Genomic DNA, 16,766 nt, shown 5'->3' on the forward strand with positions numbered 1-16,766 from the left:
TAGATATTTAAAATAAAATAAATCTTAAATATCTATACACGAACACCACCTACGTATTTCGTGAAAGCCTACGACGGTCTACATAAGTCAGCAAACTACTATAAGTTTTGCACAAAGCATTAATTAAAACTTATCTGAGGGATAAAAAATAACATTCAAATTTACTAATCTTCCTATTCTTCAAGTTCAAAACGAACCAGTATATATATATATATATATATATATATATATATATAGAGAGAGAGTGAGAGAGAGAGAGAGTCATAAATAAAATCCATGTCTCACCGAGTAACTAAGACAACACAAAATAACATTACATGTAAAATCGTTACGGGGAATACATACACTAGTTTTCATGCCGAAGTAGGTTCCAACAAAATTTTCAAAAGGTGAAAATCTGAGAGAGAAAAACACACTGTGGATAGTTTTTTTTATACGCCATCCCAAACAAACTGATATATGCTCAGATATTTAAACGAAAAGACCAACAAACATACAAACTAATATATTTTCCATGCCTGTTTAATCAAAGATTAAGAGCGGGAAATAATTCAGAATGAAGAAGGGCTCAAGAAGATTTTACTTAGGGAACGAATCCGAGATCCTTGAAGTAGTCGTGCTCAAGGGCACTCCTTGCAGTGATTCTTCTGGTTGGATCCATGCTCAGCATTTTCTGAATCCAATAAACAGAAATATATTTAAAAAAAAAACTCAGTTGTTCTCACACGTTTTTTTTTTCTGATCTGGAAAATAGCTGTCGGTTTTATGTGTTTCATATAGTATTATCTCGAATATATGACACAAGTATGTATAAGCATAAGGAGACAAGACCGAAGGCTCTGGTGTCAGGTTTTTCAGTTGGTTGGTTCAGGTAACCAACTTTGGTTCGGTTTCGGTTAACCAGACCCAGGTGGTAGAAATTGAATAATGCTCGATCATTCAGACTCAACCAACAGAATAGCATGCTCCTATATGCACATGAATCGAATACATACACATGGGTGCATTCTCCCTCTACGTATATTGTGTGTGTGTATGTGTATATGTGTTCAAAATTTAGATTAATGAACTTACGGAGAGAAGATCTATTCCAGATGGATCAAGATTGGAGACAATGGACGTCAAGTCCTGCGGCGAAAAAAGGAAGAGGGGTACACATTGTGTTTCTTCAATGTATATAAAAAAGGATTAAGGATATAGCAGCCGGAGTGAGTGGTCGTTATGAGAGAAACTTGTGAGTACCTTTGGTTTCCACTTGGGAAATGCAGATTTGTAATCTGGCAGTGAAGTCACCCCACGCCATGTATCCTCATTGGGAGTCCCCATGATTCTTCACAAGGGAAAGTAAAAAGGAGAGTCATCACTAAGACAGAATATTATGTTGGAATGTTTGTTTTCTCTGTTCTTTTGTTAATTTTCTCCGACAATTAGATTTTGAGTTGAGAAATCGGAAACTTTAAACCTACGTTTTCTTCATTGGTGGGTTGTGATGGTTAAAGCAACTACTGAAATGGAATCTCTAGTAATATAATCACACAAAGTTCTATTCTTGTCTCATAATCACAACAGGTTTCTGGCTCCTATGAAATACCAATAAAATTGGATTGAAGAAGTCAGTATTAAACCTGAAAATCTTGAATAGCTCATCGATCTCAGAGTCTCCAGGAAATAAAGGCTTTTTGTTGACCATCTCGGCAAATATGCAACCAACTGACCAAATATCAACGGGAGTAGAATAATGACAAGATCCAAGCAGTATCTCTGGTGCTCGGTACCAGAGTGTAACAACCTAAAGAGAAATAAGATGCATTATATGAATGACAATCTCAATATGTGCAAATCAACCATCAAAATGTTATTTTGAAGCCAGTATAATTGAACAATTGAGAGCTATGTACTTGGCTACGCATATTAAAATTTAAAATCCAACAGAAAGTATTAGTCTTCATTCAAAACTATGAAACATCAAATGTAGAAGTCAGTCATAGTTCCTAAGATTAAATGCAGCGTGGATGCAAATGCAGCGTGGATGCATCAGGAAACGTACATGAACTAGAAAAGCATGTCAAGCAATATGCTATCACCTCATGAGTAAATGTCTTAACAGGGATACCAAATGCTCTGGCCAGTCCAAAATCTGCCAGTTTAAGCGAATTTGTCCGGCGATCGATCAACAAATTTTGCGGCTTCAGATCACGGTGGAGAACCCTATGAGAGTGACAGTAAGCAATTCCACGGAGAATTTGATACAGATATGTCTGCAAACAGCAAACAGCAAACAGCAACATTATACAGGAAGAAACACATAGTATCTTTAGCACATACCGATGAAAAATAGACAATTAACTTGTAGTTAACCGACAAAACATTGTACTCACTTTTATCATATGTAGATCTTTTGAGAAATCGGGACACGAGTCCATGTGCTTCTTCAGGTCTAAGTCTAGATACTCAAAGACAAGATACAAACGCTTCTCACTATGCACCACATCCTGCAACCTGACAGGCACACTTACTAATCAGCCCAAATTGTTTGTTAAATTCTTAAACACGGGTGAAAAATGAATGGCAGTCATACATTAATATGCAAAACGAGAACGGGAAGAAACACATTGAATTAGTATGCAGTCCAGTGTTCGCTCTCATGACAGTGAGCCACAAATTCACAAACAGAAACTTAGAAATTCATACTTGACGATGTTGACATGCTGCATTTCCTTCAGGAGTGAAATTTCTCTTATCGCAGTGCTGGGTACCCCCTCGTCCTCCTGCTCCAGGCGGATCTTTTTCAGAGCTATTGTCTCATTGGTCACTTTATCCCGAGCCTTATAAACTACTCCGTAAGTTCCTTCACCGATCTTCTCAACTTTCTCATACTGGATAATTTACAAAATACTTGTCAGGATTTAGCCATACTAAATGAACAAAAACAATTCTTGCACCAACCTGATCCATCAAGTCCAGAACAAGCAAGCTGCGATAAGATACATAAACCAGTAAGTAAGATGTAACTCCCATAATTCAGAATGATTCCACTGATCTGTAAACCAAAACTCCAAATCTACTAATGCGTAAAGAAAATGAATCCATAGTGGCAGATCCTTAGCACATAGAGCCGTCAATTCGATTCTTCTTCGGCCAGATTGGTATGATGGTCGTGAAACAAATCAATACAGCAAGTACAAACTCAAAATCGTAGAGAACACCAAAAAAGTGGGAGAAAATCGGAGCCGCGATCTCAAATCCGGCCAAACCAGAGAAGCACTGAGCTATGACTACGAAATGCAAACACAAAAAACATACAAAGCACAAAGAGCAATGCATAAATCGAACAACCGAACTACAAATCTGCATCTAAGGAGAAAGCCAACATAGATTGAAAAAATGACGACAGATTTGACTTGCCGGAAGTTAGGCGCAGACTTCAGCGAGAAAAAAAAAAGAACTCCTCCGCCGAGAGTCTTCCGATGAGGACGACGGCGTCTTCTTACCGGCGACGATCGAAGATAGTTTCAAGCGTCGATGACTGGCAAACGATGGATCGCGTCTCTCTCTCTCTCCCTGTGGACGAGATATTAAATGTAGAGAGAGAGGGGGACGGTGGTTTCTGTGCAGCCAGTAGCAGAGAGAAACTAGGGAGTGCTTGTGTGAGGGTAGTCTTTTGGGAGTATTTTTTTTTACTTTTTATATTCCGGTTTTTTTGGGGTAAAAAAAATCAAAATGTCAAATATCAAATTGAATTGAAAACAGATCGGCCTGCCATACAAAATACAACAATATGTTTTTTCGTTAAAAACTATATAATAAAACGAACATTAGTTGGAGGTGGATCGCGTGATGTATAACGTAACATACGGATATACATTTCCAAAAAAAATATTCTAAGAATGAATCTGATCTGATTTCATATCACTATTATAAAATCGAATATAGAGGTAATAAAATATTGATATAATTAGAATGTTCTTTTAACTCAAATCCTAAAAAAGTGAATAAAATTAATTTTTTTAAAAATATTCTTTTAACTCAAATCGAACCCGTATAAATCTATATGAAACTAAAATAAATATAAAAAATGAAATGAATAAAGTTTTTATAAAACAAAATAATCAAACTAAATCCAAAATTAATGGATATCTAATGTGGAGATAACATTGTGTTATGGAGGAGGAGGATTCTACCTATGATTTTGATGTAAATTAGATATGGTACGAAATATCCAAAATATTCTCTTTTTGGTAAAATTACGCTACATATACCATCTTTATATGTGATCATGGTATTAGAATGATATTATAGTCAAATGACGATCACATTATTTATAACATTAAATTTATGATGGTTTCACCAAATGATTAGTATAATATATAAGGTGTAATAATAGTAAATTGATGTAATCATCATAAATTTACCATTATAACCAATATAATCTTTGATTATACTGTCATTGAAGAAATAGTTTTCACAAAAAAAAAAGTATTTTGGATAATATCTCAATACAATATAATGTGTAGTTTTATTATAGTTAAATATAAAAACCATATTATCTTTCTTTTGTATTTTCAGTTAAAATGTCTCAACACAGATAAAATGGTAACAAAAAAGCTTTATGAAGGTTTTGATGTGATTATTATAAATTTAACATTATAACCAATATAATCACCATTTGATTATACTGTCCCAATTTTTTTTTATCATTCTCGGTGTGACAGTCCAGGATACCATAGGAAGTTGGGGAGTAATTGCCGATGCGAGAGGTATAGACAAAGAGCGGCTCTTGACGAACTTCTGGGTAGGGGATATATGGATGAATCGAATGCAACAGAATGAAAAGGATCCGAAAGATATGTAAGTATGAGACTATACAGTCAAAGATAATTTAAATGAATTGATTGAGCCACTCCTAGATAACTTAAATGAGAGCGACTCTATTGTTTGCAGCCGTTAAAAAACTAACTGATATGATTACAAATTACAATCGCCATAAAAATGTTAATAATTGGATTATATATTTTTAACTCCATTTTGATAACATTTTGCCGCGGCGTTTGGATAAAATGACCAAAATATTTATAAAAATGTTTCATTTGAAAAATGTAATGTTTATAAAAATACCAAATACGTTTTAAAAATTTTAAAACCCTAAAATCTATATAAACAATCACATACACATGGATACATATATACATACATACTATATACTTACATATACACATACATACAATCATATATATATATATATATATATATACATGGATGGGCCCAACTTATTAGTTACCAAGACGATGCCCCCATTTTTATTAAAAAATTAATTTCATTATAAATTTTATAAATTTTAAATAAAAACTATTAAATACCCCTATAAAAAATTTAAATTTATCTTTTAAATTATAGTAATTTTTATACTACCTCAATGACAATTTTTTAAGTCCGTATATATATATATATATATATATTTATGTGTGTGTATATATATTATTTTTGCAAAAATTATTATACATATAATTTTTTAAAACTAATTAAAAATATTTTAAAAATCTTATTATTATTTATAATATACTTTTTTGTAATTTATAGGGATAATCGCATTTTAATACCTGAACTTTTACAAAACTCCCATATAAATACCTGAACTATAAAATTCCCAAATAAATACCTGTACTTTTCAAAAGTTCTACCTAAATACTCAGACTTTTGAAAAAATTTCCAAATTATGCAGGATTCGTTGACGGCGTTTAACGTGTCACTGTTCATTTAAAAAAGTGATGATTCAGCGTTCTAAAATCCTACTCAGCATCCACGTGTTTAGCCATGTCGGAGTAACCGGTTTAATTAATCGGAGCGGTTTGATAAAAACCAATCCGGTTTGGTAAAAAAATTTAAAAACCCTAAAATGTGTATTTTTCATCCCCAGCACGATTTATCCTCTCATATTTTCATCTCCCTTCGTCATCTCCCCTTTTCCTCTCTCTGTTCATCATCTCCCTTTCTCCTCTCTCTCTGTTCGTCATCTGCGTTGTTCTCCGCGTCGTGTCGGCGTCTTTTCTTCGCCGCCAGTCTAGCTTCCATCCTACCTCGTCGGTTCGTCTAGGTAAGTGTGTATGGTTTAGGATTTAGTTGAAGTCCATTTTCAAAAAGTTAGGGTTTATGTTTCTTAGATTCAGATTCATATTGTTATTTGACTGTTAGGGTTTATTTTTCTTAGATTTGAGTTTATGTTGAGCTGTTGTTTGTGGTTGGATTATGTTGATTGACGTTTAATGTTTCTGGTTTAGGATTTTCAGATTCATGAGTTCGACCAATTCACAAGTGTGTTGCAGTCCTAGATCATCCAAACAAAAAGGATTACCACAACAATGTGAATGTGGACGCCAGATTATAAAATTGATATCGAAAACTTCCAAAAACCCAGGAAGATTATTCTTCTGTTGCGAATCACAAGAGGTTAGTTTCACATTTTTTTTATGCGTTTTAGTAAGAATCGTAAATGAATTACAATTATACGTTTCAGGAAAATTATTCACACGTATGGAAATGGGTCGATGAAGCCATTATCGAAGAACTGCAATCATTGAAAGAGGAGATAAAAGTTCGAAACGAGAAGATCGAAGTTCGGAATGAGAAGATCGAAGTTCAAAATGAGAAGATCGAAGTTCGGAATGACAAGATAGAAGTTCAAAATGAGAAAATGAAAGTTCGAATTGACAAGATCGAAGTTAGACTTAAGAGGATTGAAGCTGAGGTTCAAGAATTCAAAGCAATTTGCCAAAAAATGCTCATAGGAATGGTGGTTTTTATTTCGGTTGGGTTGTACTATTATGGGTTATTAAAAGAGTGAAGATGGTTTATGTGTTTGGATTTGTCATGAAGACTAATGTTTGTATGTTGTTGTTGGTATTAATATAATGAATCTAAGAAAAATGTGTCGTTGTTGATTTGTGTTAATTTTTATTATTGAAATCCTAATTTATAAAGAAAAAATATAGAAATCAGTAAGATACAGATTTAGTTAATCTGAAGATAAACCAAATGCATAGATATACTAAGGTTCAGATTTGCAAAAAACACAAAGTCATAGCTGATACAGAATTCCGAAACAAAATATCTTAGACAATTCAGAATCCCTAATCAAAATATAAAGTCCTAATCGCAGATCCCGAGTTCAATCATTTCACGAGTTTGATGGAGGAGCCGGCCTTGGAACCTGAAATACTCTACCGGTATATGGAGTAACAAATATCATGGAAGATGTACTTCGATTACGCGGTACTCCAAGAGGTCGAGTGGATCGATAACGGAGACTTCGTGAAGTCAGAGGATTACTCTGGCTGGATTGGGCATGAGGAGGATTACTCTGGCTGGATTGGGCAGGAGGACGATTACTCTGGCTCGATTGAGTCATTTGGGGCGGGGGATGGTTCTGTCTTCGTCTAGGATGATGAATCCGGCCAGGTCTCGGAGGATTAACTTGACTCGATGGACCAGCTTGGACTGAATTTTGACTCGATTGGACCGAATCGACAGAAACATTTGTCGTTGTTCTGGTTCTTTTTGATGATCCAGGTTGCCTTGATGGTCCACCAACCTATTTAGACAGAGAAACAAATTTATCAGCATTTGACTGAAATGAAAAAATTATATGTAACACATACCTCTAATTTTTTTGGTCTTCCTCGGCCCCGTTTTGGTACATTAATCTGCACCGGGTCATTTATACATGTGCTTGTATTATGTCCAGACTGTTTACACCGACTACATGTCATTATTCGACCATGCCGAGTCATATGACCTTTCTTTGTAGGAGACTCGTGAGGATCTTTTTTTCGGTTATGCTTCCTCGGTCGCCCAGGCATCGGCCTCTTTTCAGGTACACCGATAGGATCTCTTCCCAACTTACGCCACAATGGTTCTCCATTAACAGGCAATAGATTTTTCTCATAAGTTTGTTTCCATTTGGACGTCAAAAAGTATCCAGAAGTATACCTAAAAGAAATTTTACCAAGAAAAAGGATTACATCATATATAAAGAAGGGAACATAGAAAAAAAATACTCATACAGATACCTTGTAAGGTCATCTTTTCTTGCATTGAGCACACACAGTGCGTGTTCGCATGGTAATCCGGTTAAATCCCATCGTCTGCATGCACAGGTCTTCCCTCCAAGGTCCACGGTATAACTTATACCGAATTGTAATACTTCATATCTTCCATGTCCACTTGGTATCGACATACAATAGACTGACCTCTGCCGAACAACTTCTATATCGTCCATTACATCTGGGGGAAAAGGAGTGATACAAGAGCTGGACTGTTGTTGCCGCTTCGCAATTCTCTGCATTGTTTGTCTCCTGATGCTTTCCAGCATGTCGATCATAGGTCTCATACGTGCTTCTTTGATTGACCCATTGAAACTCTCCGACAAATTGTTGTTTATATCAGCACACTTAGACTCAAGACTGTAGAATGCTCTAGCCCATTGTTTCGGTCGTGAACGGATCAATGCCTCATACGCCAACTGATTATATTTCTTGATAGCTTCCAGGTGCTGCCGAAACTCACCTTCATGAAAACTGTTAGCAGCTGCCCAAAACATTCTCTTTAGCTCCAAATCTTTGAACGACTTCCTCCAATTGGCATATATGTGTCGAGTACACATACGATGATGAGCATGTGGCAGCACATTCTCAATAGCATTTATCAGACCCTGAAATCAAATACAAAAAATATCTTATAAGTTATATCATCCGATTGCATGTAATAAAAACAAATAATATGTTGCTTCACCTTTTGCTTGTCCGAGAGTATAGTAATATTGTGTCCTTCCCCAATGTCCAAGTCTGTTTGTAACTTACGCACAAACCACGTCCAACTTTCGATATCTTCCATTCGTGCAACTGCCCATGCTATAGGATAAATCCGGTTGTTCGCATCTCTGCCAACAGCAGAAAGGAGTTCTCCTTTGAACTCCCATTTCAAAAAACATCCATCTAAGCCGATCACATGGCGGCAATGTTTCTTCCAAGTTTCACGTAAAACCTCGAAACATACATAAAACCGATCGAACACTTGGTGACCAGATTCTATTTTCGTCACAATTTCCGTTGTCGTGTTAGGATTTGATCTCCTTAGTTCCGCTTCATAATCCCATAGCTTTGCAAACTGAACTCTTTGATCCTCCATCAAAACTCCTAAAGCGATTTGTCGAGCTTTGAAGCACTTTGATAAAGACACTGTCATCTCACATTCTGTTTGCAAATCATGTTGCATTTGGGCAGCAGGGTATGAAGGCTGTCTTCTGAGGATTTCACTGAACATGGCTGCAATGTGTCTCATCGTCAATAATGATGCATGTCCATCTTTGGTGTGATTATGATCCGGGTCATACGTCTTTATCACCCATTTATTCAAAGGGACATCTATTGAACAATATACTCTCCACGGACAAGTCTCCCTATTACACACAACAACATACTTGGTCTTCTCCCATCTGGAAATTCTCACATTATATTTAGTTGCCAGCATGTATTGGAAAACAGCATCTTTAAATTCCTCTGCATTGTTGAATGTCTTACCAAAGCTTAGATGATCATCTCCTTCAACCGATTTTCTTCTTTTCAGACCGCCTAAGTTAGGCCTCTCAAAAGACTCCCACTCATCTGCTGTATTTTGCGGTGTCCGAGGATAAAAATCGTCTTTATTTGCATTATCCTCTCAGCAGGATGTTCATATGATGACCTTCTAAGAAAATCATTTTCCTCTACATCATCAGTAGGAACCTCTTCTTCTAAAATCTCTTCGTTCCAATCATTCTGAACCTGATCTTCTTCTATGCCAGTTTCTTCCCCAACATCTTCATTCTGAAACTCTTCTTCCCTAGCCACTTCTTCTCTAACATCTTCATTCAAAAACTCTTCTTCCCTAGCCACTTCTTCTCTAACTTCTTCATTCTGAAACTCTTCTTCCCTAGCCACTTCTTCTCTAACTTCTTCATTCTGAACCTCTTCTTCCCTAATCTCTTCTTCTAAAATCTCTTCATTCTGAACCTCAACTTCTAAAACCTCTTCATTTTGAATCTCATCTTCTAAAACCTCTTCATTCAAACCAGTTTCTGCCCTAACCTCTTCTTCTAAAATCTCTTCATTCCTAACCTTTTCATTCTGATCTCCCTCTTCTACAACAAATTCTTCAGATATGCCTTCCCCAACATTCTCATTCTGAACCTCATCCGGACACCCTTCACTTTCAGGAAGACATGGTATCACGTTTAGTTCTGATACCTCATGATCTACATATACATCTATCTCCTGCCCTTCCTCAGCTAATTTACACATATCACAAATCTCCCAATCCACGTCTTCCTTAACTACCCTCAATTCTTGCATACTTTCATGCGGCAACTTATACAATATCACAGAAATGGGAGATGATATCTTACGGGAATGAACAAACTTCTCAAATACAAACCATGATAACTTATCTGGATCAAACTTCACTCCTTTAACCTTAAATCCCCCCATGTAGATGAGTTGTCCATCCACACTTGTAAAAATTCCTCCAAGATGAAAATTCACCCTGATTATTTTTGTCATTTCTCACACCAACAATGTATCCCTGCAGAGATTTCAAAAACTTATGAATAACCATCAACGACACTAAAACCAGAACTGGACCTATAAACAGAACCGAACTCGTTACCATAAAATCGACCCTAAACCTAGAACCAAACATATATCCAGAGGGACCGACGAGAGAGAGGTGAAATCGATCCCTAGAATCTATCGAATAGAGAGGAGGTGAGAGACCGAAAGCGATAGACCCATCAAAGATACTAAAACAAACACTGAACCTATACCCAGAACCAAGCTCGTTACCTAAAATAGACCCTAAACCTAGCACTCACCATATATCCAGAGGAATCGACCACAGACGAGGTGAAATCGAACCCTACAGTCCACCAAATAGAAAAAAGGTGAGACATCGAGAGCGACAGACCCTAATCTCGATACTTACCTTCACAGAGGGACTGACAAGAGGAGAATGTCGATTCGCCAGTGAGAGGAGAGTCCAAGGGTAGAGTAGACACAGTGGCCGACGAGTTTCACACCGAGTCCGACCAAGAGGAGGATCTTTAGATCGAGAGAGTTTTTGTGATTTAGGGTTTCTATTGTTCTGTGTTTTTGGGGAGAATTTTGGCTCGTATTGGGATTTAGGGATTTTAGGTTTTCTGAAATTTTTAATCGAACCGGTTACATCTTCAATTACTAGTCAATTTACCGGTTCATCCTATGTGGCTTATGACGTGGATGCTTGTTAGGATTTCAAATGATGACTCATCAATGTTAGACGGATTCCGTTACAAGCTAAACGACGTTAATAGATTTTGGTGTAATTTGGAAATTTTTTCAAAAGTCTGAGTATTTATGTGGAACTTTTGAAAAGTACAGGTATTTATTTGGAAATTTTATAGTTCAGGTATTTATATGGGAGTTTTGTAAAAGTACAGGTATATATATATATATATATATTTATGTGTGTGTATATATATTATTTTTGCAAAAATTATTATACATATAATTTTTTAAAACTAATTAAAAATATTTTAAAAATCTTATTATTATTTATAATATACTTTTTCCTGCTGAATACGTGAGCGATGAGGATAATGCATATAAAGACGATTTTTATCCTCGGACACCGCAAAATACAGCAGATGAGTGGGAGTCTTTTGAGAGACCTAATTTAGGCGGTCTGAAAACAAGAAAATCGGTTGAAGGAGATGATCATCTAAGCTTTGGTAAGACATTCAACAATGCTGTATCACTCCTTTTCCCCCAGATGTAATGGACGATATAGAAGTTGTTCGGCAGAGGTCAGTCTATTGTATGTCGATACCAAGTGGACATGGAAGATATGAAGTATTACAATTCGGTATAAGTTATACCGTGGACCTTGGAGGGAAGACCTGTGCATGCAGACGATGGGATTTAACCGGATTACCATGTGAGCACGCACTGTGTGTGCTCAATGCAAGAAAAGATGACCTTACAAGGTATCTGTATGAACATATATTTTTTTATGTTCCTTTCTTTATATATGATGTAATCCTTTTTCTTGGTAAAATTTCTTTTAGGTATACTTCTGGATACTTTTTGACATCCAAATGGAAACAAACTTATGAGAAAAATCTGTTGCCTGTTAATGGAGAACCATTGTGGCGTAAGTTGGGAAGAGATCCTATCGGTGTACCTGAAAAGAGGCCGATGCCTGGGCGACCGAGGAAGCATAACCGAAAAAAAGATCCTCACGAGTCTCCTACAAAGAAAGGTCATATGACTCGGCATGGTCGAATAATGACATGTAGTCGGTGTAAACAGTCTGGGCATAATACAAGCACATGTATAAATGACCCGGTGCAGATTAATGTACCAAAACGGGGCCGAGGAAGACCAAAAAAATTAGAGGTATGTCTTACATATAATTTTGTCATCTCAGTCAAATGCTGATAAATTTGTTTCTCTGTCTAAATAGGTTGGTGGACCATCAAGGCAACCTGGATCATCAAAAAGAACCAGAACAACGACAAATGTTTCTGTCGATTCGGTCCAATCGAGTCAAAATTCAGTCCAAGCTGGTCCATCGAGTCAAGTTAATCCTCCGAGACCTGGCCGGATTCATCATCCTAGACGAAGACAGAACCATCCCCCGCCCCAAATGACTCAATCGAGCCAGAGTAATCATCCTCCTGCCCAATCCAGCCAAAGTAATCCTCCTCATGCCCAATCCAGCCAGAGTAATCCTCTGACTTCACGAAGTCTCCGTTATCGATCCACTCGACCTCTTGGAGTACCGCGTAATCGAAGTACATCTTCCATGATATTTGTTACTCCATATACCGGTAGAGTATTTCAGGTTCCAAGGTCCGCTCCTCCATCAAACTCGTGAAACAATTGAACTCGGGATCTGCGATTAGGACTTTATATTTTGATTAGGGATTCTGAAGTGTCTAAGATATTTTGTTTCGGAATTCTGTATCAGCTATGACTTTGTGTTTTTTGCAAATCTGAACCTTAGTATATGTATGCATTTTGGTTTATCTTCAGATTAACTAATTTTATATCTTACTGATTTCTATATTTTTTCTTTATAATTTAGGATTCCAATAACAAAAATTAACACAAATCAACAACGAAACATTTTTCTTAGATTCATTATATTAATACCAACAACAACATACAAACATTAGTCTTCATGACAAATCCAAACACATAAACCATCTTCACTCTTTTAATAACCCATAATAGTACAACCCAACCGAAATAAAAACCACCATTCCTATGAGCATTTTTTGGCAAATTGCTTTGAATTCTTGAACCTCAGCTTCAATCCTCTTAAGTCTAGCTTCGATCATGTCAATTCGAACTTTCATTTTCTCATTTTGAACTTCTATCTTGTCATTTCGAAATTCGATCTTCTCATTTTGAACTTCGATCTTCTCATTCCGAACTTCGATCTTCTCATTTCGAACTTTGATCTCCTCTTTCAATGATTGCAGTTCTTCGATAATGGCTTCATCGACCCATTTCCATACGTGTGAATAATTTCCCTGAAACGTATAATTGTAATTCATTTACGATTCTTACTGAAATGCATACAAAAATGTGAAACTAACCTCTTGTGATTCGCAACAGAAGAATAATCTTCCTGGGTTTTTGGAAGTTTTCGATATCAATTTTATAATCTGGCGTCCACATTCACATTGTTGTGGTAATCCTTTTTGTTTGGATGATCTAGGACTGCAACACACTTGTGAATTGGTCGAACTCATGAATCTGAAAATCCTAAACCAGAAACATTAAACGTCAATCAACATAATCCAACCACAAACAACAGCTCAACATAAACTCAAATCTAAGAAAAATAAACCCTAACAGTCAAATAACAATATGAATCTGAATCTAAGAAACATAAACCCTAACTTTTTGAAAATGGACTTCAACTAAATCCTAAACCATACACACTTACCTAGACGAACCGACGAGGTAGGATGGAAGCTAGACTGGCGGCGAAGAAAAGACGCCGACACGACGCGGAGAACAACGCAGATGACGAACAGAGAGAGAGGAGAAAGGGAGATGATGAACAGAGAGAGGAAAAGGGGAGATGACGAAGGGAGATGAAAATATGAGAGGATAAATCGTGCTGGGGATGAAAAATACACATTTTAGGGTTTTTAAATTTTTTTACCAAACCGGATTGGTTTTTATCAAACCGCTCCGATTAATTAAACCGGTTACTCCGACATGGCTAAACACGTGGATGCTGAGTAGGATTTTAGAACGCTGAATCATCACTTTTTTAAATGAACAGTGACACGTTAAACGCCGTCAACGAATCCTGCATAATTTGGAAATTTTTTCAAAAGTCTGAGTATTTATGTGGAACTTTTGAAAAGTACAGGTATTTATTTGGAAATTTTATAGTTCAGGTATTTATATGGGAGTTTTGTAAAAGTACAGGTATATATATATATATATATATTTATGTGTGTGTATATATATTATTTTTGCAAAAATTATTATACATATAATTTTTTAAAACTAATTAAAAATATTTTAAAAATCTTATTATTATTTATAATATACTTTTTTTGTAATTTATACCTTATAACAATTGAAATCAATCGGTTATTTTTCTAATCACAGCCACTTACAGTGGATTATCAAACAATTGTATCAATCGTTCACAATCGCCAGCAGCAAATGTATCGCAAATACGCACAACCGCAATTAGGATCTCAACCATAAAATCAATCAAGCCCTCGACTAATTTTTGTTTTATAGAAATGTGCATATTTTTTACCTCTCGTGTATTTATACACATAATGTGCATCATATCATATACATATAGATCACTTCTAGTAGACTTTTGGCAATGGGCAGAGTTGATCCAAAATACAGAAAATGGGTTGAATAATTGAGAGGCATGAAAATATATTGGAGCATAAAAATCAAATCAAATAATAAAAATAGGTCCTACCGGGAGTCGAACCCAGGTCGCTGGATTCAAAGTCCAGAGTGCTAACCACTACACCATAGAACCAGATTGCTTGCACCAAGATAATTAAATTTAATATAAATATTTATTTTTCATAATCGAAATCAAATATATGTTAGACATCAACATTTATCAATCGATTTGTTAGACTATTTTCCGATTGAATTTTGATCTGATTAATTTGGCTTTACAAAAGTCATATTCAATAATTTTTAGGTTAGTTTCGATTAATTTATTTATCACTCAATTCGGTTTATCATGATCGAATCGAAATATCCATTTCTATTTTATATTATCTCTTCTCACATATGGAGTATTAAACACACACAAAAAAATCCTACTTTGACATTTAAATTTCTTTTTTGTGAATGTATATATAGAAATTCCAATGCAAAGTATCTTTGTTTGCATTATCGACACTGTATTTTTATTCAAGTGTATTATAGATAATCCCCCGCTCGCGTTGGGACAACCAAAGAAGGATCCCACAATACTTATAATAAAAAGATTTATATCTTTTGCTTGTTCAACCAATGTACGGTTATATATATATATATATATAAAAATAAATGAAAGCAATAATATGGGATTCATAACATACTCCATTATTTTGTCAGTATCTCGGGAATGGGGTGGTTATACATTTATAATATATATATATATATATATATATTATATACACACACACATTATTAATAGAGAATTTTATAATTGTGGAACAGATAAACTTCGTAGCATAATAACGGGGGGGAAGAAAGAAGAGGGACAAACTTTGGTGCACCAAGCTGCCGGCCAACTGTACTCGAGCCAAAAAAAAACCCTAAACGACGTGTTCTTCCTTATTTAATTAATTAGGAATTTCAAATTCAATTGAATTTGCTACCTATTAAAATTAGGAAACATGCATGATGTTACATTGGTCTAAATAAGTTTAAGGAAATTTCCTATAACAGTACAACTATCAAAACTTTCCAAATAAATACATTTTTTTTTCTCATATAAATGCATTAACTAGTTAAAATTTCCACGTAAATTTTCAAATTATTGTTGGATTTATACTGGAATAATAATGGTATTAAATGATTGAAAAAATATGTATATTTTCAAAGGAATGAGGTTAAATAAGAATTCCAATATTTACTATTTGAAAAGTTTTACTTTTTGATAATCCGAAAGTTTACCACATCTGATCCAACTATATCTCCCAGAGATTTGGGAAAATCCAGTTTTGCTTAATAATCTGGAAGTTTACCGGATCTTTGTTCTAATTACATCTTACAAAGGATTGGAGAAGTCGAAGTAAATACTATTTCCCACGCATAGATTTGAACCCGGGTAAAAACATATTTGCATATTTTTTTACCATTAAACCATCCTATCTTGAGTTATCTTTGAAAAGTTTAGTTAAACATTCCGTATATTTTAGTAATGTTACTATTTTGATAGAAATATAATATTTTTACCGTTCATGTATTTATGTGGAAGTTTCAAATAATTAATGTATTTGAAAAAAAAGAGAAAGTTGGTATATTTATTTTTTATAAGATCATTTATATGGGATTTTCTTTAAAACCGTGGATGGAAAACTAAAATAATTGCAAGATTATTATTTTTTAATCGTATCTAACATATATAAATATATATTCTCGATACAATAGTTCACAATGAAAATATCAACAATTACAAAGTCTGACAAGAAACAACACGTAAAT

General features: G+C 35.2%; 2 protein-coding genes and 1 non-coding gene across 3 annotated transcripts; all 3 read right to left on the bottom strand.

Moving 5' to 3' along the window:
* Positions 1-264: 264 nt before the first annotated feature.
* Positions 265-3,646, bottom strand: LOC104818174 (cyclin-dependent kinase A-1). The gene is made up of 9 exons (XM_010547637.2): positions 3,406-3,646; positions 2,947-2,974; positions 2,692-2,876; positions 2,379-2,499; positions 2,085-2,258; positions 1,626-1,789; positions 1,243-1,330; positions 1,075-1,128; positions 265-673 (listed from the first exon to the last, which is right to left on the bottom strand). The coding sequence occupies exons 2-9, from the start codon at positions 2,953-2,955 to the stop codon at positions 584-586; spliced, it is 885 nt and encodes a 294-aa protein (XP_010545939.1). The 5' UTR covers positions 2,956-2,974; positions 3,406-3,646; the 3' UTR covers positions 265-583.
* Positions 3,647-13,233: 9,587 nt separating this feature from the next.
* Positions 13,234-13,825, bottom strand: LOC104818502 (uncharacterized protein At4g04775-like). The gene is made up of 2 exons (XM_010548117.2): positions 13,670-13,825; positions 13,234-13,603 (listed from the first exon to the last, which is right to left on the bottom strand). The coding sequence occupies exons 1-2, from the start codon at positions 13,823-13,825 to the stop codon at positions 13,277-13,279; spliced, it is 483 nt and encodes a 160-aa protein (XP_010546419.1). The 3' UTR covers positions 13,234-13,276.
* Positions 13,826-15,027: 1,202 nt separating this feature from the next.
* On the bottom strand, positions 15,028-15,099 carry TRNAQ-UUG. The gene has a single exon. It is a non-coding gene; the product is annotated as a tRNA-Gln (tRNA).
* Positions 15,100-16,766: the final 1,667 nt, after the last annotated feature.

Source organism: Tarenaya hassleriana, unplaced genomic scaffold, assembly GCF_000463585.1.
Source record: "Tarenaya hassleriana unplaced genomic scaffold, ASM46358v1 Cleome29, whole genome shotgun sequence".
Classification (NCBI taxonomy): Eukaryota; Viridiplantae; Streptophyta; class Magnoliopsida; order Brassicales; family Cleomaceae; genus Tarenaya; species Tarenaya hassleriana.

Bases quoted from the DNA above. Each gene is read 5' to 3' on its own strand.
- LOC104818174 (XM_010547637.2), bottom strand. The intron at 1,790-2,084 runs GTGATAGCATAT...ATTTCTCTTTAG, and splicing joins TTAAGACATTTACTCATGAG to GTTGTTACACTCTGGTACCG. The intron at 674-1,074 runs GTAAGTTCATTA...TATTGGATTCAG, and splicing joins CTGGAATAGATCTTCTCTCC to AAAATGCTGAGCATGGATCC.
- LOC104818502 (XM_010548117.2), bottom strand. From the start codon at position 13,825: ATGAGTTCGACCAATTCACAAGTGTGTTGCAGTCCTAGATCATCCAAA. The intron at 13,604-13,669 runs GTTAGTTTCACA...TATACGTTTCAG, and splicing joins TCTGTTGCGAATCACAAGAG to GGAAATTATTCACACGTATG.